This window comes from Barbus barbus (genome assembly GCF_936440315.1).
Source record: "Barbus barbus genome assembly, chromosome: 5".
Lineage (NCBI taxonomy): Eukaryota > Metazoa > Chordata > Actinopteri > Cypriniformes > Cyprinidae > Barbus > Barbus barbus.
The window spans coordinates 39,968,702-39,989,453 of record NC_136733.1 but is presented as its reverse complement, the minus strand read 5'-3'; the positions used below and the strand labels follow the sequence as shown (position 1 = coordinate 39,989,453).

Sequence of the window (20,752 nt, the reverse complement as noted above, 5' to 3'; positions counted from 1 at the left end):
TGGCTCATGTGATTTGAAAATCTTTTAGTTTTCATTTTATTCAAATTTAAAAAAGCATCCCAACATTTCCGGAATTTGGGTTGTGTGTATATATTTATTTTTTCTGTCAGAAAAGTGCTGTATTTTGACAAAATAATTATCAGTTTGCTTGATATTTTGTTGTCTCATGAAATTACATTTAAAGTGAGGCTTTTTAGGCCACTGCATACTTTTCAGCAGACAGAAGACATCCTGAAATATAACTTGTTGCATGTTTTTCTTGCCCATCTTTCAACTTTACTCTTCATGACGAATGCAAGGATTCATCTGAAGAAGGAGAAGCAGATACCGCATGCCTTTCGTCACATTTCGTGTTTAGAACATTATTAGTGCTCTTCATATGCGTGTGTGACTCCTCTCCTGGCCTTGAGGAGTGAGTAGTTTTCTATTATGAAGGGAATGAGTCATCTGGGGGAGGGTGAGATTGGACCAGTCGCTGTCCGGTGGAGCCAGTCACAGCCTGGGGTCTAAACTTGGATGGGGAGGGTCTTCAGTCAGCTGTCGTGTGCGCCGAGCACTTTCTGGACTTTGTAGACCGGTAAATCACATATAAACCAGTGGAAAGAGCTTACATCGTCAGTAAACTTCTAGAACTCCTAAATGAGCGCAGTGTTACGCGTAAACTTGGGGGCGTAATTACGCGCCTGGAGACTTTTTCAAACTGCACTCTTCTTGATAATTGATTAATTTCTGAGTTCTAACAGGAACGCGACGTTTGGAAGGAGAAAAGTTTTTTGAAGTCACATTTTTCCCCAGTTTTACCATGGCAGAAGGGGATTACTACACTATGGGCAACCGACAGAGGATTCCAAGGGATCCGTTTCGTGAACAGTCGCTCGCATCTCGATTTATGGACGATGACTTTGGACTGCCACCTTTTCACGACGAGTTATCTATGGACTGGCCCGGCTGGGCACGACCTCGACTGAGCACCCGCCTTGACGCGCCGTGGACGGGCCCGTTGCGCACGGGCTTCCCGCGGGGCTTCAGCGCCAGATACAGCGAGGGTCCGCGCCGATCCAGTACTCCTCTGACCAACCCAGACGAGCCGTGGAAAGTGTGCGTGAGCGTGAACAGCTTCAGACCTGAGGAGCTTAATGTCAAAACTAAAGAAGGTTTTGTAGAGGTGTCAGGTGAGAAAACACATCTGAACTTTGAGAAGGATGTGTTATTGATAACATATGTGATCCTGGACCACAAAACCAGTCATAAGTAGCACGGGTTTATTTGTAGCAATAGCTAACAATACATTGTTTGGGTCAAAATTATAGATTTTTCTTTTATGCCAAAAATCATTAGAGTAAAGATCATGTTTCATGAAGATATTTTGTAAACTTCCAACTGTAAATATTTAAAAACATTAATTTTTGATTAGCAACATGCATGGCTAAGAACTTAATTTGGACAACTTTAAAGGCGATTTTATTTATTTATTTATTTATTTTTATTTAATTTTTTTGCACCCTCAGATTCTAGTTGTATCTCGGCCAAATATTGTCCTATCATAACAAATACATCAATGGAAAGATTATTTATTCAGCCTTCAGAGGATGTCTTTGATCCTTATGACTGGCTTTGTGGTCCAGGGTCACATATTTTATAGCCTATAATAATAAATCATGGAATAACACAGAATGTTATATACAATACAACCAAAAAAAAAAAAAAAAAACTGATCATGAGACATGATATGAAACGTTTATTACCAAAGGATTTTTGCTAATTTTTTAATTATCATTCCTACATGTTAACAAGGCCTCTTTTCACAAAACAATAAATAATAAATCTTGCCCTCAATTTATTTATTTATTTATTTGCATAAAGCATAACATAACTCCTTTAGTATCTTTTCTTAATTTTTCTACATTTTTTCATTTTTTTATTTGCAAAATATACAACTCTTTTATTATAAGTTTTATTTTTGTAATTTAGAAAAGTATTTATTTGTTTCTTTGCACACTTTAATATGAGTTTTACGTTTCTAATTTGTTTTTCTAATTTAATACAAATGATAATTTTAAGTGATATTATCAACACAACAATTAAATAAAAAATGACATTTTATTTTACTATTTGTTTTATTTACTTTTTTATTTATTTGATTAATTAAATATAAAAATAAAATCCCAACAGGTTTTCAATAATGCCCTTTTGGGCTCCATATGCTTCTCTCGACTGTGGTTTGCGAATGGAAGGCCTTTGGCATGACTTGCACATTACCAGCAAATTTCTTGTAATCAGCCACCTGCTGAGATCCCTTTAGGATCACTCACATAAACACACTGAATTAGACCTCAAATAGAGAGTCCCACAATGCACGCCTTTTTTCTCTTTAATGACTAAAGTTCTTTAGTAAAACTTATAAAGCGGAAAGGGCAAAGGGCAGTTGCTGTCTGCTCCAGAAATACTTTATATTTGTTGACTGTGACGGCAGGACAGAAGTTCAGAGTTCAGGAGAGAGCAAAGGCCTGCTGCGCTGGGATTTTTAGAAACACTGTGCTGGTATGCCAGCTGGGTCACTCAGTCACTGTGGGAGGAGGAGGACTCAACGTCACACAACCTCATTCTAAAAGTGTCACACACAGATATCAAAGTGAACTACCCTCGCTCTGTTTTACCAAAGGCCTTTTCACAGACGTCAGATTCTGGTGATCAGTTTTGGAACACCTTGAAAATCAGCAAAACATTAAGTTCAACTTTGTCCTGAAGGAAAGCATTGTCAAACAAATGCCACAGACATTTTATTTTTTTAAAGCTAATTGCAACTTTTTATCTCACAATTGAGTTTTATTCTCACAGTTGGGAGTTTATATCCCATAATTCAGACTTTTTTTCTCAAAGTTGTGATTGCAAGTTATAAACCAGCAATTCTGAGGTTTTTTCCCTAATTGATATCTTGCGATTGCTAGTTTACATCTCACAACTGTGCAAAAACGTCACAACTGTTAGATGTAAACACAGAATTCAGAGGAAAAAACCCCCGCAGAACTCGCAATTACGAGTTTATAACTTGCAGTTCTAAGATATTAACTCACAATTATGAGAAAAAAGACGGAATTGTGAGATATACTCTAAAATTCAGAGAAAGAAGCCAGAATTGTAAGATGTAAGCTAGAACGCCAAGAAAAAAAGTCACAAGTGCGACATGTTAATTAGCTATTGTAAGATATAAACTTGCAATTATGAGAAAAAAAAGTCAGAATTGCAAGATATACACTAGTATCCCAAGAATAAAGTCAGAACTGCGAGATGTAAGATACATTGAATATATATATATATATATATTTTGCTCTCGAACTGTCCTTTTATTCGTTTAGATGTGAAACTGTTAAATTAGCTGCAGAGTATGAGTGTATTTACAGGAGGACAATCGATCAAATGTGTTTGTGCTCATAGTGTTCTCTAAAGAGCCAGTTATTGTAGATATGTAGGCCGCGGCGAGACACAGTGTGGTATGACTGGCATTTAGTGACCAACAGCTGCAGAGAATGAGGCCAAGAGGCTTTTAACAGGCCATCTTAATTTGAAATAGCACAAAATATAGTGTTGCCTTCACAATGACTGTAAAATGTGAAGGGACTTCAACAAAAAAAAGTCTTATATGGACAGAAAGTCTTAGACTATTAGAGTCTAATTTAATGTCAGTGTGGTAAAGGTTACACTTCTGTGCCAAGCATTATAGCTTTTCATGAGCAACCAGTGCTGGGATCGACTTCAAGATACCTATATTGATGTTGCATTTAAAGCAAAAGCAATTCTCTACACCTCTTATTTAAAAGCTGATAACTGCAGAATGTCATAAGCGTTGTATGGTCATATCGATCATCTCGCTTGAAGCCATCGATCTCTGCGTTAACAACTGCCTTTATGTCTTTTCACCAGGGAAGCACGAGGAAAAGCAAGACGAGGGTGGAATTGTTACCAAAAACTTCACAAAGAAAATTCAGTAAGTATCATGAATGTATCAAAAGTTTCTGATTTGGAACCTTCTAGAATGAGGAATGTCACTCGGAGTTATTAAAGCAACACAAAGCATTCCCACTCCTCCACCCACTCCAACCTCTCTGCTTTCTTCTCGCTCTTCAGAGTCAAATTGGATGGTAGAGGCAGAGGAAAAGAATCAAAGTTAGGAGATCAAATAGAAAAGGGAAACTCTTGTTAGACTCAGACAACATATCATGTGGCTCTGATGTCTGCAGTAATTAAGCGACATAATGATTTGATCTTTCCCTCTCTTTTTTTTTTGTCACCATGCTGTTTCTCTGTCAGACTCTATGAAAGAAAAAGAATTAAATTATTGAACGAATGCAGCACTATTTTAGTATTCTAACACAAGAGATATACACTATCATTCAAAAGCTTGGGGTCTAGAATTTTTATTATTATTTAACATGGATGCATTAAATTGATCAAAAGTGACAGTAAAGATATGTCTAATGGTTTAAAAGATTTCTGTTTCAGAAAATGTTCATCTCTGTATTTCTGTTTACAAAGAATCTTAAATATATCACGGTTTATTATAAAAAATAAATAAAATCTTACTGAACCCAAACTTTTAAACACCAATGTAAGTCCTTCTTCTAGTTTCAGTCTAAACTGCTTATTTGATCTGATGTTGACAGACCATGCTGGTATTGCGGAATTTTAGAGACTCAGTCACAATTGGTTCCAAATTCTGCTGAATTAAGAACACAATACTCTTATAGAAGATATAGGTCACGCATAAGTATTGGGTAGAATAATCCATTTTGTAATTAAATAGATCTTTTTTACTGATAGCTTTCAGTATTGAATGAAATCTCAGTCTTTGTGTCTGAGTCCCAGCGCAGGACGGCTGTAGCATTGCTGTGCTAATTGAATAGCATCAGGCCGCTGAAGGCAGCTACATGATGAGGTTTATATAAACTCCACAGAAGCTTGGCAACAAGCATGGAACCTTCCAGCCTTATTTGGCCATGATGACAGACAAAGCTCAGAGTCTCTCTGTCTCTGTATCTCTGTCAGAGTCTCTCTGTCTCTCTCTGTCTCTCTCTCTCTCTCTCTCTCTGTCTCTGTATCTCTGTCAGAGTCTCTCTGTCTATCTCTCTCTCTCTGTCTCTGTATCTCTGTCAGAGTCTCTCTGTCTATCTCTGTTGTGTCCTCTCACTCTCTTTCTAAAGGCAGAGAATAAAACAACAATGAAACACTACAGTAGCTCTGTTCTAAACCTTAGTGAGCTCTAACTAGGCACCATAGATCCAAACAGCATTAGACCAAAATTAAGTAGTATTAAATGTAGTTTTGTTTACCGTTCAAAAAAATGTAGGGTTAGTACGATTTGTTTTTAAAGAAATTAATACTTTTATTCAGTAAGGACACATTAAATTGATCAAAAGTTCGAGTAAAGGCATAATTTTATAAAATATTTATATTTCAAATAAATGCTGTTTTTCTAAACTTTCTATTTATCAAAAAATTCTGAGGAAAAATGTATTGCTGTTTGCTCAAAAATATTAAGCAGCACTTTTTTTTTTCTTTTTTTTTTAAGCAGCAAATCAGTATATATCAATGATTTCTGAAGGATCATGAGACATTGAGAACTGGAGTAATGATGCTGAAAAATAGCTTTACCATGAATAAATGACATTTTAAAATATATTAAATTAATAAAAAAAACAATTGTTGTTTTTTTTTAAATTGTATACAATAAATAATAATTTGTAATAATATTTCACAATGTTACTGTTCACTGTATTTTTGATCAAATCAGTTCAGCCTTGGAGACTTTTCACTAACATTAAAAAATTCAAACATTTTAATGGCATACTTTTTTTTCCAGCCCAATTTTTTTTGGCAATGATAATATATTAAACATATTTAATATTCATGTGTTGAAAAGGGAAAAAAATAGTCAATCTAATTAAAAAGGGTCAGGTTTTGTGTGTTTTGTATATTTTCATGCTTGCTAGAGTAGGGAATCTCATCCTTAGTTTAGGTTTAGATTTTAGTTTGTTAAAGTCAAGCTCTATAAATATTGTGAGTGCGCTGGGTTTCTTTTTTCACTATATGTGTGGAGTTTTGCAGTGCATTTAGTAATATATTGCTGACCATGGAAATGTATTTATTTCCATACACTGTGTTAAGTATTATAATTATTTTATCTAGCATTACCCAAACACTGCATTCACTTCTCAAATCTCTAAAGCGGCCCTAAAATTCCCCCACCTCTTCACATTTGCAGAAGAAGACCAGCAGGAAGTGACTTTGTATGATATCACCATCCATTCATGTTCAAAACAAGTTCCACCCTTTCTCTATAGAGCAGATATGAATTTATGGTAATCCAGGCTTAAAGGCATCACAATTCAAACAGACAGTAAGAACTCCTCTCATTAAAACGGCTGCAGTCAGTCGGCCTGCCGGATGATTAGACAAGTGTGTAGATGGAAATTTCTGGTGATAAACTTTGCATCAGGAGGCGATTTGCAATAATTGGCAACAGACTCTATTTCTGAGCCCAGCACCTGGAGGGAGCAGGACTCGCTCACTTTCTCTCTCTTTCTCTCATTGCAAGTGATGGCAGGCAGAACATTTAAATGAAAACCACAAAATGCATTGGGAATTATCTTCTAGCCACAAGCTGCCACACAGAAAATGAAGTTTGTTGGAAATTAAACCAAAATGAGAATATACTGAGTACAAATGGGCAACTTGCACAATTCGAGGTTAATATCAACTTTAGACTCGAGTTAAAACTCAATTAGTCTGGGTTATGTTATGTTCAGGCAATACTGTGTAGTTGTTAATATTAAACTAACCTTTGTCAAATTGTAACATTTGATTTCAAACTTTGTTTCAGAGTACAATCCAAAAGCGCTTTTTAAGGTGAAAAATTATGGTATGCATTTAGATATGTGATCCTGGACCAAAAAACAGTCATAAGGGTCCTTTTTTTAAAAAACAAACAAACTGAGATTTACACATCATCTGAAAGCTGAATAAATTAGCTTTCCATTTATGTATTGCTTGTTAGGATAGAACTGGCTGAGGATATTTGGCTGAGATGCAACTGTTTGAAAATCTGGAATCTGAGGGTGCAAAAAAATCTAAATATTGAGAAAATCACCTTTAAAGTTGTCCAAATGAAGTTCTTAGCAATGCATATTACTAATCAAAAATTAAGTTTAGTTATATTTATGGTTGGAAATTGACATAATATCTTCATGGAACATGATCTTTACTTAATATACTAATGATTTTCATGAAAAATCAATAATTTTGACCCATACAATGTATTGTTGGCTATTGCTACAAATATACCCCAGCGACTTAAGACTGGTTTTGTGCTCCAGGGTCACATATTAGCTTTCAGAACAGTGACAATTTATAATGGGCCCAAATCAGAATCTGGTTCAATCTGTACCAAAGAGGTCTATCTTTATTGGCATTGATGTTTCCATGAAGAAACTTTAACATCCATGCAAACTTTTCATTGCACAAAGGTTCTTTAGATTATTAAAAGGTTCTTCACCCTAAGAAAAAAGGTTATTTTAAGAACTGCTTACTAAAAGGTTCTTTGAGGAACCCAAAATGGTTATTTTATGGCATTGCTGTGAAAACCCCCTTTTGGAAATGTTCTACTCTTTCTTCTTTCACAGAATCCCATCCGATGTGGACCCACTCACTGTGTTCGCCTCTCTGTCTCCGGAAGGGGTTCTCATCATTGAAGCCCGGCAGACCCCTCCGTACTACCTCTACAGCAACGAAATTCCCGCAGAACCCATGGAAGAACCCGAGAGCAGACATCAGGAACCCAGTATGGCTTCAGCCGAAGTCTTTGCAGCCAGGGAGTGAACGTGGGCTTACATGCCCTTGGTATTTGTTCCAAGCCAGTGCCAAAATCTAGTTTTATCAGTTTCATAAATTTACTTAAATCAAAAGTCATTAATCTGCTAGGGAGTAGTCCATAAATCAAATGTTACCCTACATGGTTGGATCAAATACCAGCAGCTTTCAGTTACTACGTCAGTGAAGAAAAATGAATGTGATAAAGCTACCAGTCAAATAACAAGGGAAAGGTATGAAATGAGATGAGACTAGACAAATTTCTGTAATAAAGAGTCTACGGCCATAAACATACTCTACGCAAGTACATAGATGCTAAAGCATGGTTAAACATTGTAATGGCAAGTCTCAGTCCTCAAGGGGGCGATAAAGCTCCCTTCGAATGTCAGCAATTTAAAGGTATAGTTCACCCAAAAATGAACTCATCATTTACTAGTCCACATGTTGTTCCAAACATGAATGACTTTACTTCCGCTATGGAACACAAAGTATTTTTGTCCATACTATAAGTATCAGTATGATCCAATGTTATTTTAAACCCCTTTGAGTTTCACTGCATGGACAAAAAAATAGATCTGCAAACATATTTTAAATGTCGTCTTGTGTTCCATAGAAGAAGGTCATACAGATTTGGAACAACACAAGATTTTACTAACATTTAACCAATTTTCTAGCTTGAGTTCTAAGTTAAGATTCTCCTTGCTTCATATTCTGATCAAATAGAGGACAACACTGGGAATGCAATGTATGCTTGTGTTGCAATATAAATTACTTTGAGACGCAAGCTTGCGTAGCTACAGTTTGTGTTCACGTACTTGTGTAGAGTATGTTTGGACTTTCTGTCCCTCATATAAACCTAAACTTGTTTTGGCCCTGAGTTCAAATGGAAGTGCTCTTTTAATCATCTGAGTATTCGTCATGTTGGACTATTTATATGGTCTTCTCTGAGAACTGTGCGTAACTCAAAGGCTGTTTATTGTCTCTTCTTCTTTTCTTTCTTATTTGTGTGTTTTTTTGTTTTTGTGTAGGGATGTATGCTATGCGTTTTTATAATAAATGACATTTACGAAAGAAAGCCTTTTATTTATTACTCCTCTCTGCAAATCTGTAAAGTTAATAAATGAGCTGCATTACAGTTATAGCGGATGTTATTTTTCCTACAGCTTTACACCTGTTTGCTTATCCCACTTATATAACCTCCTGATGCTGTCGAGTAATAAACCTTGGTTTCTCTCTGTCTCACAATCCTCTGTCCTCTATCACATCTGGGTGTTCGCTTGGCAGATTGGCTGTGTGCTTATGGGAGCGACTCCATGGGAGTTGTCTCTGCACGGTGGCGGTAATTGGGTGACAGATTAGTGTGGAGATTATTCTGAACGCTTTGGCTCGCTTTCAATCTCCTCGACGAGGATGCGGAGAGAAAATATTGAAGAAAACGGTACTCCACTGCTGATTAACTGATGTGTTTGCCCATTGGATTTTTCTCCTCAAATCGATCTGCGCTCTCGCGTTGTATAATTTTCAGGGTTTGAGGTTAATGAATCACGAATATAACCATGCTCAAGAGGTGCTAGCATCATAACCATCCGAGTTAGATGAGAATTACACGATATTTACAAAAACTTGAGGGATGTAATGTGCAACCCTGTTCACTGCATAAAAAATGTATATAACAATTTTCTGCAAGCACAACAAGGAGTCAACTTGGTGCCATATTGACAATCTCTGTCTGTCACCTTTAGTTAGAAACATATCTCAGCTTTCACTGATTAATCGCTTGTGTTGTTGTAAAGCACAACATGAAGCTTCACACAATCATGCTCAGGTCTTTATTAGTGCTAAGAAAATGCATGTTACAGTAAATCAGAAGGCAAAGGAAAGAGCTGGGATGTTGCTATCTTGTAGCTTACATTTTTTCTACATCCATCTCCTTTTGGAGCACCTGCTGAGGGGTGATTGCCTCTTGGGTTTGCCCGAAGGTTGATCGCTCATCTTCTGTCACAGCAGGGTCTGTATATCCCTCTTCACCCTCCAGTTCTCGAGGCTGCATGACCTCTGCCTGCTCTCCTTGCTCAGGGGTGATGGTGTCTGGAGTCTCTGGAGCCTGAGGCTTGTCTGCAGACTCCTCTTCATCTCGCTCGGTGCCCTCAGTTGCCTCTTGAAAAGCAGCTTCTTTGTCCTCGTCTCCGGGATCACCGACCCGCTCTCTTCCAGACTCAATGGTACCCGCCGCAGCTTCTGAGGTGGACTGGGGTTGTGGTTCTCTAGATGGATCTACATCAGATACAGTCTGCTGGTCTGGTTCGGTGACCTGTCCAACCTCAGGATGCTCAGTTGAGACAGAGGGTTCAGGAGTTTCTCCTTCAAATGATTCTGGTTTAGCCTCGGCTTCAACGCTGGTTTGAGTCCCATCTTGTTGTTTTCCTCCAACGGTTTCCTCCACCTGTGGCAAACACGAAACAGTCTTTAAATGAAGTCAAGAGCTTAAATGCCACACCAAGGCCCTAAAATGCCGGGGTCAGTGTACACAAAATTATAAATTTTCTGGGTTGTAAAGAAAGGCCATATGTCCCCTGCGGGAAAATATGCTTGCATTTAATCTCTTTGTTGATTATTAGAACAATTATGAGCTTGGTAATTGGAATTGCTGGGTGATTAATTCATGAACTGACTTTAAATTTGGCATTTGACATTTATGGGCATTGTAGAATCGTACACCTCTAATTATTTCTGAAATCCTTTTTGCTTTAATGTAAAAACATTTTGTTTTGCAGCCTGTTATGACTGCATGCCTTAATAAATTGGCATAAGCTGAAAAAGACAGGAAACAATATCTGGCATTTCTAAAGCAAGACAATTTGAGTGGCCACATCCTATGCAATAAAATAACACAACAAAATAATTGAAATAATAGGTTTTGAGAAGTCTTTTTCTCTCATTTTCTTCCATGCATGTATTACACCCAAGTTCCCCCTGCAAACTGAAATTGCAGTCAGCTTTTTGCCAATAGACTGGCTGATATTACAGCTCCTGTCTAGCTTTTATACAAAACCAATTAGGTATCGGTGGATGGATGGATAGTGTTTACCCCTTGGATTTAAGAAAAGTATTCAGTAATGATAATAATGGTGCCATTTCACCATGAATAACAGAAAGCACCACTTAAATGTAATGATGATGTATTGTAAACAAATGCAATGCATACCACCCAGAACACTCAGTGCCTAATTTTGAGCTTCAATAAGTGAAAATGTTCAGACTGTATGATTACAGATTAAACAGCTGTCAGAACTAATCGATACCTGGATGGGGATATTGACATCAGCAGGGGGGGGGATGCTGGGTAACGGTGCTTCCACTGTAAGGATCCCATCGGGTGACAGACAAGACTGGAGACTTTCAGCTTCAACACCATCTGGAAGTCTTAGGTAGTGGTGAGAAAAAAAAAATCTGTTAATTTGTTTTTATTGATCAACAGCTTTGTGAAAATTTCACACACACTGTGCTAAAACAGAATAAAATAGACCATTAGTCTACCATTCAACTGATTAAAAAAAAAAAATTATTACTTTTATTCAGCAAGAACACATTAAATTGAACAAAAGCCACAGCATATAGACTTTTACACAAAATTTCAAGTAGCTTCTCCTTTTTTTTTTTTTACTTTTTATGCATCAAAGAATCCTGAAAAAAAAAAAAAAATCAAGCACTACAATGACAATAATAACAATAAATATTTCCTGAGCCACAAATCAGTATATTACAATGATTTCTAAGGGATCGTATGACACTGACTGAAGACTGCGGTAATGATGATGAAAATTCAGCTTTCCCATGACAGGCATAAATTACATTATAACAGTTATTTAACAGTGTAATATCATTTCATAATATTACTGTTTTTACTGTATTTTTGATGTACTTTTGAATGTGCTTGTTAACACTTACGTGTATTTTCTAGTGAAACATCTTGAAATGTAACCATGCTCATCTTGTCTTTCCTCATGCTTTCCTATAGATCAAAGTTATTAACACAAAATTGAGAGATTGATAACTTTAGCTCAAAGAAGAGCATTTGATATGTTTGTGATTTTTTTAAATACTAAAAATTGAACTTTTGATAAATAGTGTCATTTAGTAGCTGACATTAAATACAAAATTATATATGAAGAGTTCAGATGCAAAAGCCTCGAAGTGTCATTTCTTATAAAATGAGCATTTTTATCAGGTTCCTATTTATGTTCAGTTCTTTCACTTTCATTGCATAGAAAATGAGCTATACATTGCGATTAGAGTAAAATTACTAAACCTAAACATAGTAGCCTGATAAAAATGCTCATTTCAGATGATATATATATATATATATATCCTTTTACAGTAGTCTTTGTCACCCATACCTGCAACTACTAAAAGTCCATCCTGTATTTTGACAGTGATCTCCGAGGGAGCAAAGTGATTGACATCCAAGCTAATTTTCCACTTGCACACCTCACCAAACACTTCCGACACCCCTCCACTCATCTCCCTTTGCATTTTAGACATGTGCTGTCCTGGGGCCTGAGTGAACACGGGTGTGCGCAAGTACCCAGGCCAAGACGACGTCCCCATCCTCCTGAAGATGCCTTCCATCCAGCTGAGGTCTTGAGGGTCCAATAACGGAGGCAGGCCGTAGTGTTGGTTAAAGATTACGCTGGGCCATCTGTAACTCAGGGGATTCCAAGATACATCATGACAATATTGAGGCCTGGATGGCGACTTGATAGCATCCGCCATAGTGAGAAAATCAAAACACGAAAGGAAGAAAAAGATTCAGAAGGTCCAGCCCCAGTACGATTAAAGAAGCGCTAGCTGTACCAAAACGAGACCACTGCACAATAAAAGCAACCCCAAATGTGAGCGGCAGACATCTCAGACGCTGTTTATATAGCGTCCTTGTGTTTTAACACTTACTAAGCGCTAACCATGATGCGATCAGAGGAGAATGTAGGAACGAAGTGATGGCTAGGAAGTTCAATCTGCTGCTGGAAGGGTGGAGGGGCTCTATGGGAGATGCTAATTAAGGATATTTATAGATCTAAAAGGGAAGCAACAAATAGCTATTTGATGAGTATGAACAGCCCGAGTGAAGTCCTGCTTAGTCTTTGACAGGAAAAGAGCTTTTTATTGAAGTGATCGTTAATGGTGATGTAGAAACTATTAAAGTGTTGAGGTGTCTATACAGAGGTTGTGAAGGCGTCTAAGTGCTTGTAACTTTATTTCCTGGAATCCGAATGAAAGAGTGCACAGGGGACTTTCTTTAATGGGCCCAGTGCAGCCAACTCACCCTTATTAATCTCAGCGCTGAGGCATACAGCTGCTGCATAATTATGTTTGCTCAACACTTTATTGTTGTGTTCAGGTTCTATTTAATATTCTGTATATTTGGAGTCTGTACCCGGTGTGAAATATGATTAAAAATGTATATAATTGAATATTATTTCACTACGTGTTACTATAAAGATGCTTGTTATTTTAAACTTGCACAGTTTGTCCTGAGCAATATCTGTGATGCACAACTGATAATCCATCCAGCATGGCTTCAAATTACGTGGGCCGGACAGGTTCAGGCTGGTTTTTTAATCGTCTTGTAACCACTGGAGACCAAGCGGCCAACATTAGGGTTTGCACTGAAGACTGCTGCTGCTTTATGCCTGAATATATCTGAACTGCCTTTCAAAAGTTTGAGGCTGGTAAGATTTTATTAATATTTGTGAAAGAAGTCTCTTAAGATCACCAAGGCTGCATACACTACCGGTCAAAAGTTTTAGAACGGTAAGATTTTTAAAGAAGTCTTTTCTGCTCACCAAGCCTGCATTTATTTGATCTGAAGTACAGAAATCGTTCTAATATTTTGATTTGCTGCTCAAAAAACATTTTATGTTGAAAACAGCTGAGTAGAATTTTTTCAGGTTTCTTTGATGAATAGAAAGTTCAGAAGAACAGCATTTATCTGAAATAGAAATCTTGTGTGACATTATAAATGTCTTTATCATCACTTTTGATCAATTTAAAGCATCCTTGCTAAATAAAAGTAATATAATTTCTTTACAAAAAAAAAAAATGTTATATAATAATAATACTGACTCCAAGCTTTTGAATGGTATTGTGTATAATGTTACAGAAGTTTTTTTTATTATTATTTAAGATAAATGCTGATCTTTGGATTTTTCTATTCATCAAAGAATCCTGAAAAAAAAGACTCAACTAATAGTAAAAATATTTCACAATTTTACATTTTTTTCTGTACTTCGGATAAAAAAATGCAGGCTTGGTGAGCAGAAGAGGCTTCTTTAAAAAACATTAAAAATAGTATAAATACCGATAGTTGATTAAAGAATGTAAAAACTGTTTTATTGTGAAATGTTGTTACAATTTAAAAATATTTTTTTTATTTTCAAATGTAATTTATTCTTGTGAAGCTGATCTTTCAGCATCATTACTCTTCAGTGTCACATGATCCTTCAGAAAAATCTGAAACATGTCTTACTATTATCAGTTCTTCTATCAACCCAAAACAGTGAAAATGCAGAGGCATGTTTCTTCAGATTCTGGATCTTGCAAAGTTGACAAACCGTATAAATGTGAGATGTTTTGGGAGAGATTTGACCGCAGACAGGAACCACTGGCCCGTAGAGTCTACAGTTCACTCAGACGGAGCTGCGCTGAGGATGTGCTGGAGTCACTTCACCTGGAACCAAAGAATCTCATCACAAATGATCTGGGACAAATACACCAGGTACTACGATCTGTGCAAGACACACAAGCATGTTAATAAGATCACGTTAATTCTGAACAGCTGGACAAAGGATAGTAAACTGTGTAGTGTGACAATATATCTAGATATATAGAAAAAAACAAACAAAGGTTTTATTCAGAGGTCCAAACTAAGCAAAAATATGCACTGATGAAATTGTGGTAGTTAATAATAATAAGATCTTTATAACAGAATAGCAGACTACTTACTACTTACTTTGTCACTCTATATCTGCCAACAATATTTAATATTTAAATGCTTAGTTTATGATCAAATATCTGTAGTAGTTTTGTGTGTGTGTGTGTGTGTGTGTGTGGAGGGCAAAACATATTATGCAATATAATACAATAATAATTAAAAGATTAAAAGTCTGATGCATAATATTTTATATTCACATTTTTGTTTTTTACATTTTAAAAATCCTTTTTTTATTGCGTATGTGAACATTAGAGAAAACATTAAGAGAGCATTTCATTTGATCATTTAGAGAATATTATGGGAATGTTTTTTGAATGTTTTCTGAAGTGACGTCCAACTTAAAAGAATTATGATGCATAAATAAAGTTTTTGTGCTAATGTTTTGAGATTGTTATCAAATACCAGTTGACTTTATAACAGAATGAATGTTCTGCTAACATTACTGAAAGACATTACTGTGTTTATAAGTTCAGAAACCATTCCCTGATAACTGGGAGCCTTTTTTAAACTTAACTACTGTACCTTCCTTTTTGATGTGATTAGTGTGGACTTTTTCACCCATGGCATACTGTCCAAGCTCTCCTCACCTCTGTAGGCCATACACATCTGTCTTGATCCTTGAACTAAAGTACTCCAATTACTCTTAATGGACATGGATACAGAGTAAATTAATGACTCTGACAGCATCACCTGTGATAAGGGCATCACCTTTTCCCACTTTGCACTTCATTTCTCTTGTGCTGAGACAATCTGTTCCATAGAGGCCTGTAGCTTTAACAGTGAAGGATAGCCTCCAGTCCTGCTGAGGTGTTCAGCACGGCTCTGTGCTCCTCCCAGTGGCTTTACATAACCCGCACAGACGTAAAGAATGAGATGCAGAGGCTGTCATTTGAAACACAATTACTCCTGTGAAGTGGGCCTCAGCAATGCCATCACTTCCTATAACCACATGCCTTAAACAGCTACAGATTTGCAGAGAGCCTAAAGCATTATGGGACTTTACATTGTCAAATGAGTGCCAGAGCTGTGAGCATTGCATTTATTATCATTATATGTTTAAGTTCAAGTTAAGTTCAAGTTTATTTGTATAGCGCTTTTTATGATACAAATAGTTGCAAAGCAGCTCTACAGGAAATTAAGTTTCCACAATATATTTATATAGTGCAGAACCTTAATATATTTAACTTATAGCAAAATTTGGTAATTCTGTATGTTGTCTGAGCGTTGGCATCCTCTGAGGTCCTCTGAGGTGTTTAGGCATGCATAGGTTGCTTTTGTGTGTTCTCAGTATTTAAAGTGACAGGAAGAATTGTTATTAGGTAGCATGGCAACAGAAACGTAAGGAATGCTGTAATGAAATTGTAAGTACTATCTGATATTTCCACTGTGCTTTTTGAAACTGTTTCAGTGCTCTTAAAACTATTCTCCCAGATGGTCTGTTTAACATTCTAGTAGCATAATCAGATGTTGTACACATTCCTTTTGCGTCGAAACAGGGTAGCGTGAGGCTTCTCCAAGGATAGACTAAACAAATGTCCTTTGTGCTCCTGTGGTGTGCTTTTATTTGCCACCTGTGTGCTCATTTCTCAGAAGCAATGAAGCAAACATATGCACGTTTGTGTTTGTCTTTTTTGTGAACAATTATTTTTTATTTTATTTAAAGGCAAACTTAAACACACAAAAATAAATTAATAATATACAGTGATACAAAAACTACACATCATAAAGAAGAAAATAATAATTATAAATAACATGCACCGAGTGCACCCCGTGGACATACATAAACTGCAATTTGGGAAAGGCGATACATGCACACAGAAGTGCCCCAAAGGGGACAGACAAAGTCCATGCAGAAATTTCAAAACGGATCATCCAATGGTCTGGGCTCTTCGAGGATGATGTGATTGTCTCCCAGATCCGATCAGAAAACAAAGTTCGTAAGTCACCACTGATATCCTTAGACCAGATAGGTATTATGGACAATGGTCTGCATGATTGTTCGAGGAGAAAAGAGCAAACAACTGAAACAGAAACAACAGAATTATCAGTGAGGAGAATTACTTTTCACAAGGGATGTACAGGCAATTCTGTCAGCATTATCACCATTTCTGTCTAAATTTCTGTCTAAATCTCTTCAAACAGTTATCAAAACACCTTTAGTTTTACTGTCAGTCGCAGCAAAAGAGACCACCTCGTAATATTTATTATTGCATCTATGAACATCATCCTTCTACAAATGAGCTTCCTGGATCAAAGCAATATCAACCTTTTTTCGTTGCAGTAGTTCTAAAAAACTTATATGTTTATGGGGGCCATTTAAACCATTGACATTACAACTTATATTAATTTCAGTCCTTACTATCAAACAAATAAGTGCACTGAACAAATGAGAGAAATTTATACCGCTGCAAATGAATTAACTCAAGTCTGCCTTTAAAAATCCATTAACATAAAGAAAACCTACCCCATAAAACTTTTACAGACTGGGGTGAAAACCCCAGGCTGCCGCCCTCCCCGTCTTAATCAGTGACAGTAACATGACAGCCAGAACAATTCAGAACACCGCCATTAGCCCTATTATAAGAGAACAGAATCACTTCAGATTCACACGAGTCGATAAAGTGGAGTTAAAAAAAAAAAAAAAAGAGTATGTATACTTTCCATAACGAGGAAACAGACATAAATAATTGCATCATGTACATTGAAAACTGTACATTAGTGATTCCAAGTTTCCTAGCTTACATGAAGAACTACCAGTAGATGATTGTCACATGAAGATCTAGATCAGTAAATCAGAAGTCGAGTCACTCGGTATTATCAAGCGCTTATGCCACGTCCATCTTCAGCGTAGCAGGATACTGAAGAAAGGTCTGCAGACGTGCCTCTTTCAATTCCTTCCATATTGTACTGAAGGAACTCCGCTTCTTTGCCGTCGCGGGAGAGAAGTCGGGGAAGAAGCTCAACATCGCACCGTCATTCACTCCCACAGGACCGCAGCATCTTGCTTCATTCAGAATCAAATTCCTGTCGTTGTAGCGTAACAGATTGAAGAGAAACACTCGTGGTTTGGAGTGATCAGTTGAAGCTCTGGAGTAAACTCGATGCGCACGTTTGATCTCGATATCTCTGCCCGCAAGTGATGGGATCCAGATCGGCAGTGACCGTTTCAGAAAGCCAATCGGGTCATCCTTCTCGGCCCCTCCAGGTAGTCCCAGCAGTCAGAGATTACTGCGTCTGCTGTGGTCTTGTAAATCAGTCACCTGCTGCTCGAGGGCATCCAGACGGCCAGTGTGTTTGTCGATCACTTTTTTCTGCTCTCTCTGTTCCCCGATTAAAAAGTCAACTTTAGAGCATACCCAGACAGCAACATAGTTTGGGCCGACAGTTGCTTTCTGGGTATATTCTGGATTGTAGTCATGTGAGAGGCGAATTCGGTGTGCATCGCTGCTAATTCAGCCTTCAAAATGTCCTCAAATCGCTTTATAGTGACCGCCATATTGTCTTCTACTGTATGTCTGCTCGGCCCGCTGCGGCCACTGGTTTTGTTTTCTCCTTAATTAGTGAGGATGATGATGAAAGATAAGCAAGTTTTCGACTGTGTGACATCTCCAGACCAACGGCAAACTAAAATACTACCCCAAATGTAAGAAAAGAAGACAAACAACAGTAAAAGACAAAAATAAAAGTAAAAGATATGCACGGAGCTCAGCTAAGGTGCGTCTTGGCTCCTGAAAGCGTCACGTGATCCCTCATGTTTGTGTTTGTCTGAGGAGTATTTTTATGTTTTCTAGAATGAGTATTGTAAGATACTGTTGTTGTTGTTTTAAGCATGAACTTTTTAAAGTATTTAATAGTGTAGTGTGAGGGAAGCTGCTTTAGTTAGGCAGGATACTCATAATTAAAAGTAATTCAGTAAAGCTGCCCTCTTGAAAGTAGTTTGCAAATAGTAGAAATAATGAGGCAGTATGTTCATTAATGTTTAGCTTTCAAATGTTGCCATATTTAGCAATCTGACGAGTGTTTATCTGGCACAAAACAACTATAACTATAAAACCATTAGCAAATTATACTAATTTATAAATGAATCTATAAATCCAAAGCTATGAACTTACTAATTTTGCAAATAAAAAAAAAAAAAATAGGAGCACCTTCTGATCAATTCCCATGAAAAGGCCATATTTGCCCCCTTAAAATGTTTTCCAAGGGTATTTTATTTTATTTGTTTTTGTTTTTATTTATTTATTTTAACGTTTGTATATTTTTCTATTCTTTCAACGTGTGTCAAATCTTACATTAACAAATTAAAAATAATAATTAAAAATTAAGACACTAAATTCAAATTCAAATGAAATCAATATCAACAAAATCCATCTTTGCACTGCAGAGGTGGCACAAAAGCCATTGCATAATGTTATGAGATTACTGTTTTAATTATAAGATCTTGAATACAGAAATATGAAATGTTTAAAAAACTGAGGAGATTTTGTGATTAAATGTAGAGTGGTCGGCAAATCGTTGTCATTGAATCAATTCGTTGAACAAATAATTGATTCAGTAATGAACTAAGTGACTGTCCATGAATCTCTGGCTCGATTCGTTCAATAATGAAACACTTGAACACCTTTGCTACTAGGATGCACATCGCTGGCTTTGTTTGGAACTATTTTCATTTCAACACCACATTGTGTTTAAAATGTAAGTCACTTGATATTAAACTGTTGCATAAAGTCAATATCACATTTGTAATCGTCACGATATTGGAGGAAAACAGCACTCTTGCTCGTGTGGTAACTGTACAACTCATACAGGAGCATGTCTGTCCTAGCCTAACCCGCATTTTGATTATTAGATTTTATTTGACAGTCTGCAAAAAACAACAGAATGATCGTTATCACATGTGTAATACTTTCTAAAAGAGCTCAATGTCCCCCGACAGTGTCTCATCTGGAGGCCCCAGGGCTCTGGTCCTGCGGTCCATAATCCGTCCTTCATCCATCCTCTCTTTCAGAATTTAAGTAAAAAAACCTACAACCCACCTCCGTTGTATATTAACACAAAATATGTTCAAATTAGTGCTGTCAAACGATTAACCGTGATTAATCGCATCCAAAATAAAAGTTTTTGTTTACGTAATATATGTGTGTGTTCTGTGTATATGTATTATGTATATATAAATACACACATACAGTATATATTTTGAATTTTGCAGCCCCTTGGCTTTCACTGTGGAAAAAATGACTTGTTATTGTAAAAGTTCAACTTCTAATTATAAAATAATATATAAAAGACATAAAAATCTTTTGCATGTACTGTAAATGAGAGTTTTTGTACATTATTTTGAACACGTTTATAGCGCTGCTCACAGTTAAGTCTCACTGGTTCAAAATCCTGCTCCACTAATTTATGCATTAAAAATTAATGCATAGATTAACACTTACCTATTCTATTATTTTTTTTTTAAATAAAGCTACATTGTACAAGCTACGTGTACTGAGCTAGACTAACTGAGACTTGTCATGGCACTTTGTGTACGTCGCTTTGGATAAAAGCGTTTGCTAAATGATTAAATGTAAATGTAAAAATCAAATGCATTCTGAATGGCTGTAATCGTGTCAACATAATCCATACATTTCATTGATTATGGTCCTGTTGAACGTATTATGTCATTTTTAGTAAGCATGGTCAATCTGAAGTCGATTCGCTCTTTAAGGTAACCGCTCTTTAAACTGTGTTTAAATGTGGCTCATATGTTGTGGCTTTAGGCCCAGCAGGGGTAGAGCAGTGGAGGCAGAGCTTTCTGGCATGTCTGGCTCAGACACAAGCAGATTTACTGCAAATGAGATCATCTATCAGCAGGGAAGAGAGAGGATGTGGACAAGGGCATGGAGGACATGAGTG

At 36.7% G+C, this 20,752-nt stretch overlaps 2 protein-coding genes across 3 annotated transcripts; one reads left to right on the top strand and one right to left on the bottom strand.

The window, feature by feature from the left end:
• Window positions 1-474: 474 nt before the first annotated feature.
• On the top strand, window positions 475-9,106 carry LOC306870004 (heat shock protein beta-8-like). Of its 2 annotated transcripts, XR_013784229.1 has the most exons (4): window positions 552-1,172; window positions 3,922-3,985; window positions 7,677-8,138; window positions 8,687-9,106. XR_013784229.1 is itself a non-coding variant. In XM_079417014.1 (3 exons), the coding sequence occupies exons 1-3, from the start codon at window positions 803-805 to the stop codon at window positions 7,870-7,872; spliced, it is 630 nt and encodes a 209-aa protein (XP_079273140.1). In that variant the 5' UTR covers window positions 475-802; the 3' UTR covers window positions 7,873-9,106. The 2 variants fall into 2 exon arrangements, 1 of the variants encoding a protein (XP_079273140.1); XM_079417014.1 differs by having other exon boundaries at window positions 475-1,172; window positions 7,677-9,106.
• Window positions 9,107-9,675: 569 nt separating this feature from the next.
• Window positions 9,676-12,859, bottom strand: LOC306869905 (uncharacterized protein). The gene is made up of 4 exons (XM_079416833.1): window positions 12,261-12,859; window positions 11,812-11,875; window positions 11,166-11,286; window positions 9,676-10,306 (listed from the first exon to the last, which is right to left on the bottom strand). Exons 1-4 carry the CDS (start codon window positions 12,634-12,636, stop codon window positions 9,770-9,772), a joined length of 1,098 nt encoding a protein of 365 aa, XP_079272959.1. The 5' UTR covers window positions 12,637-12,859; the 3' UTR covers window positions 9,676-9,769.
• Window positions 12,860-20,752: the final 7,893 nt, after the last annotated feature.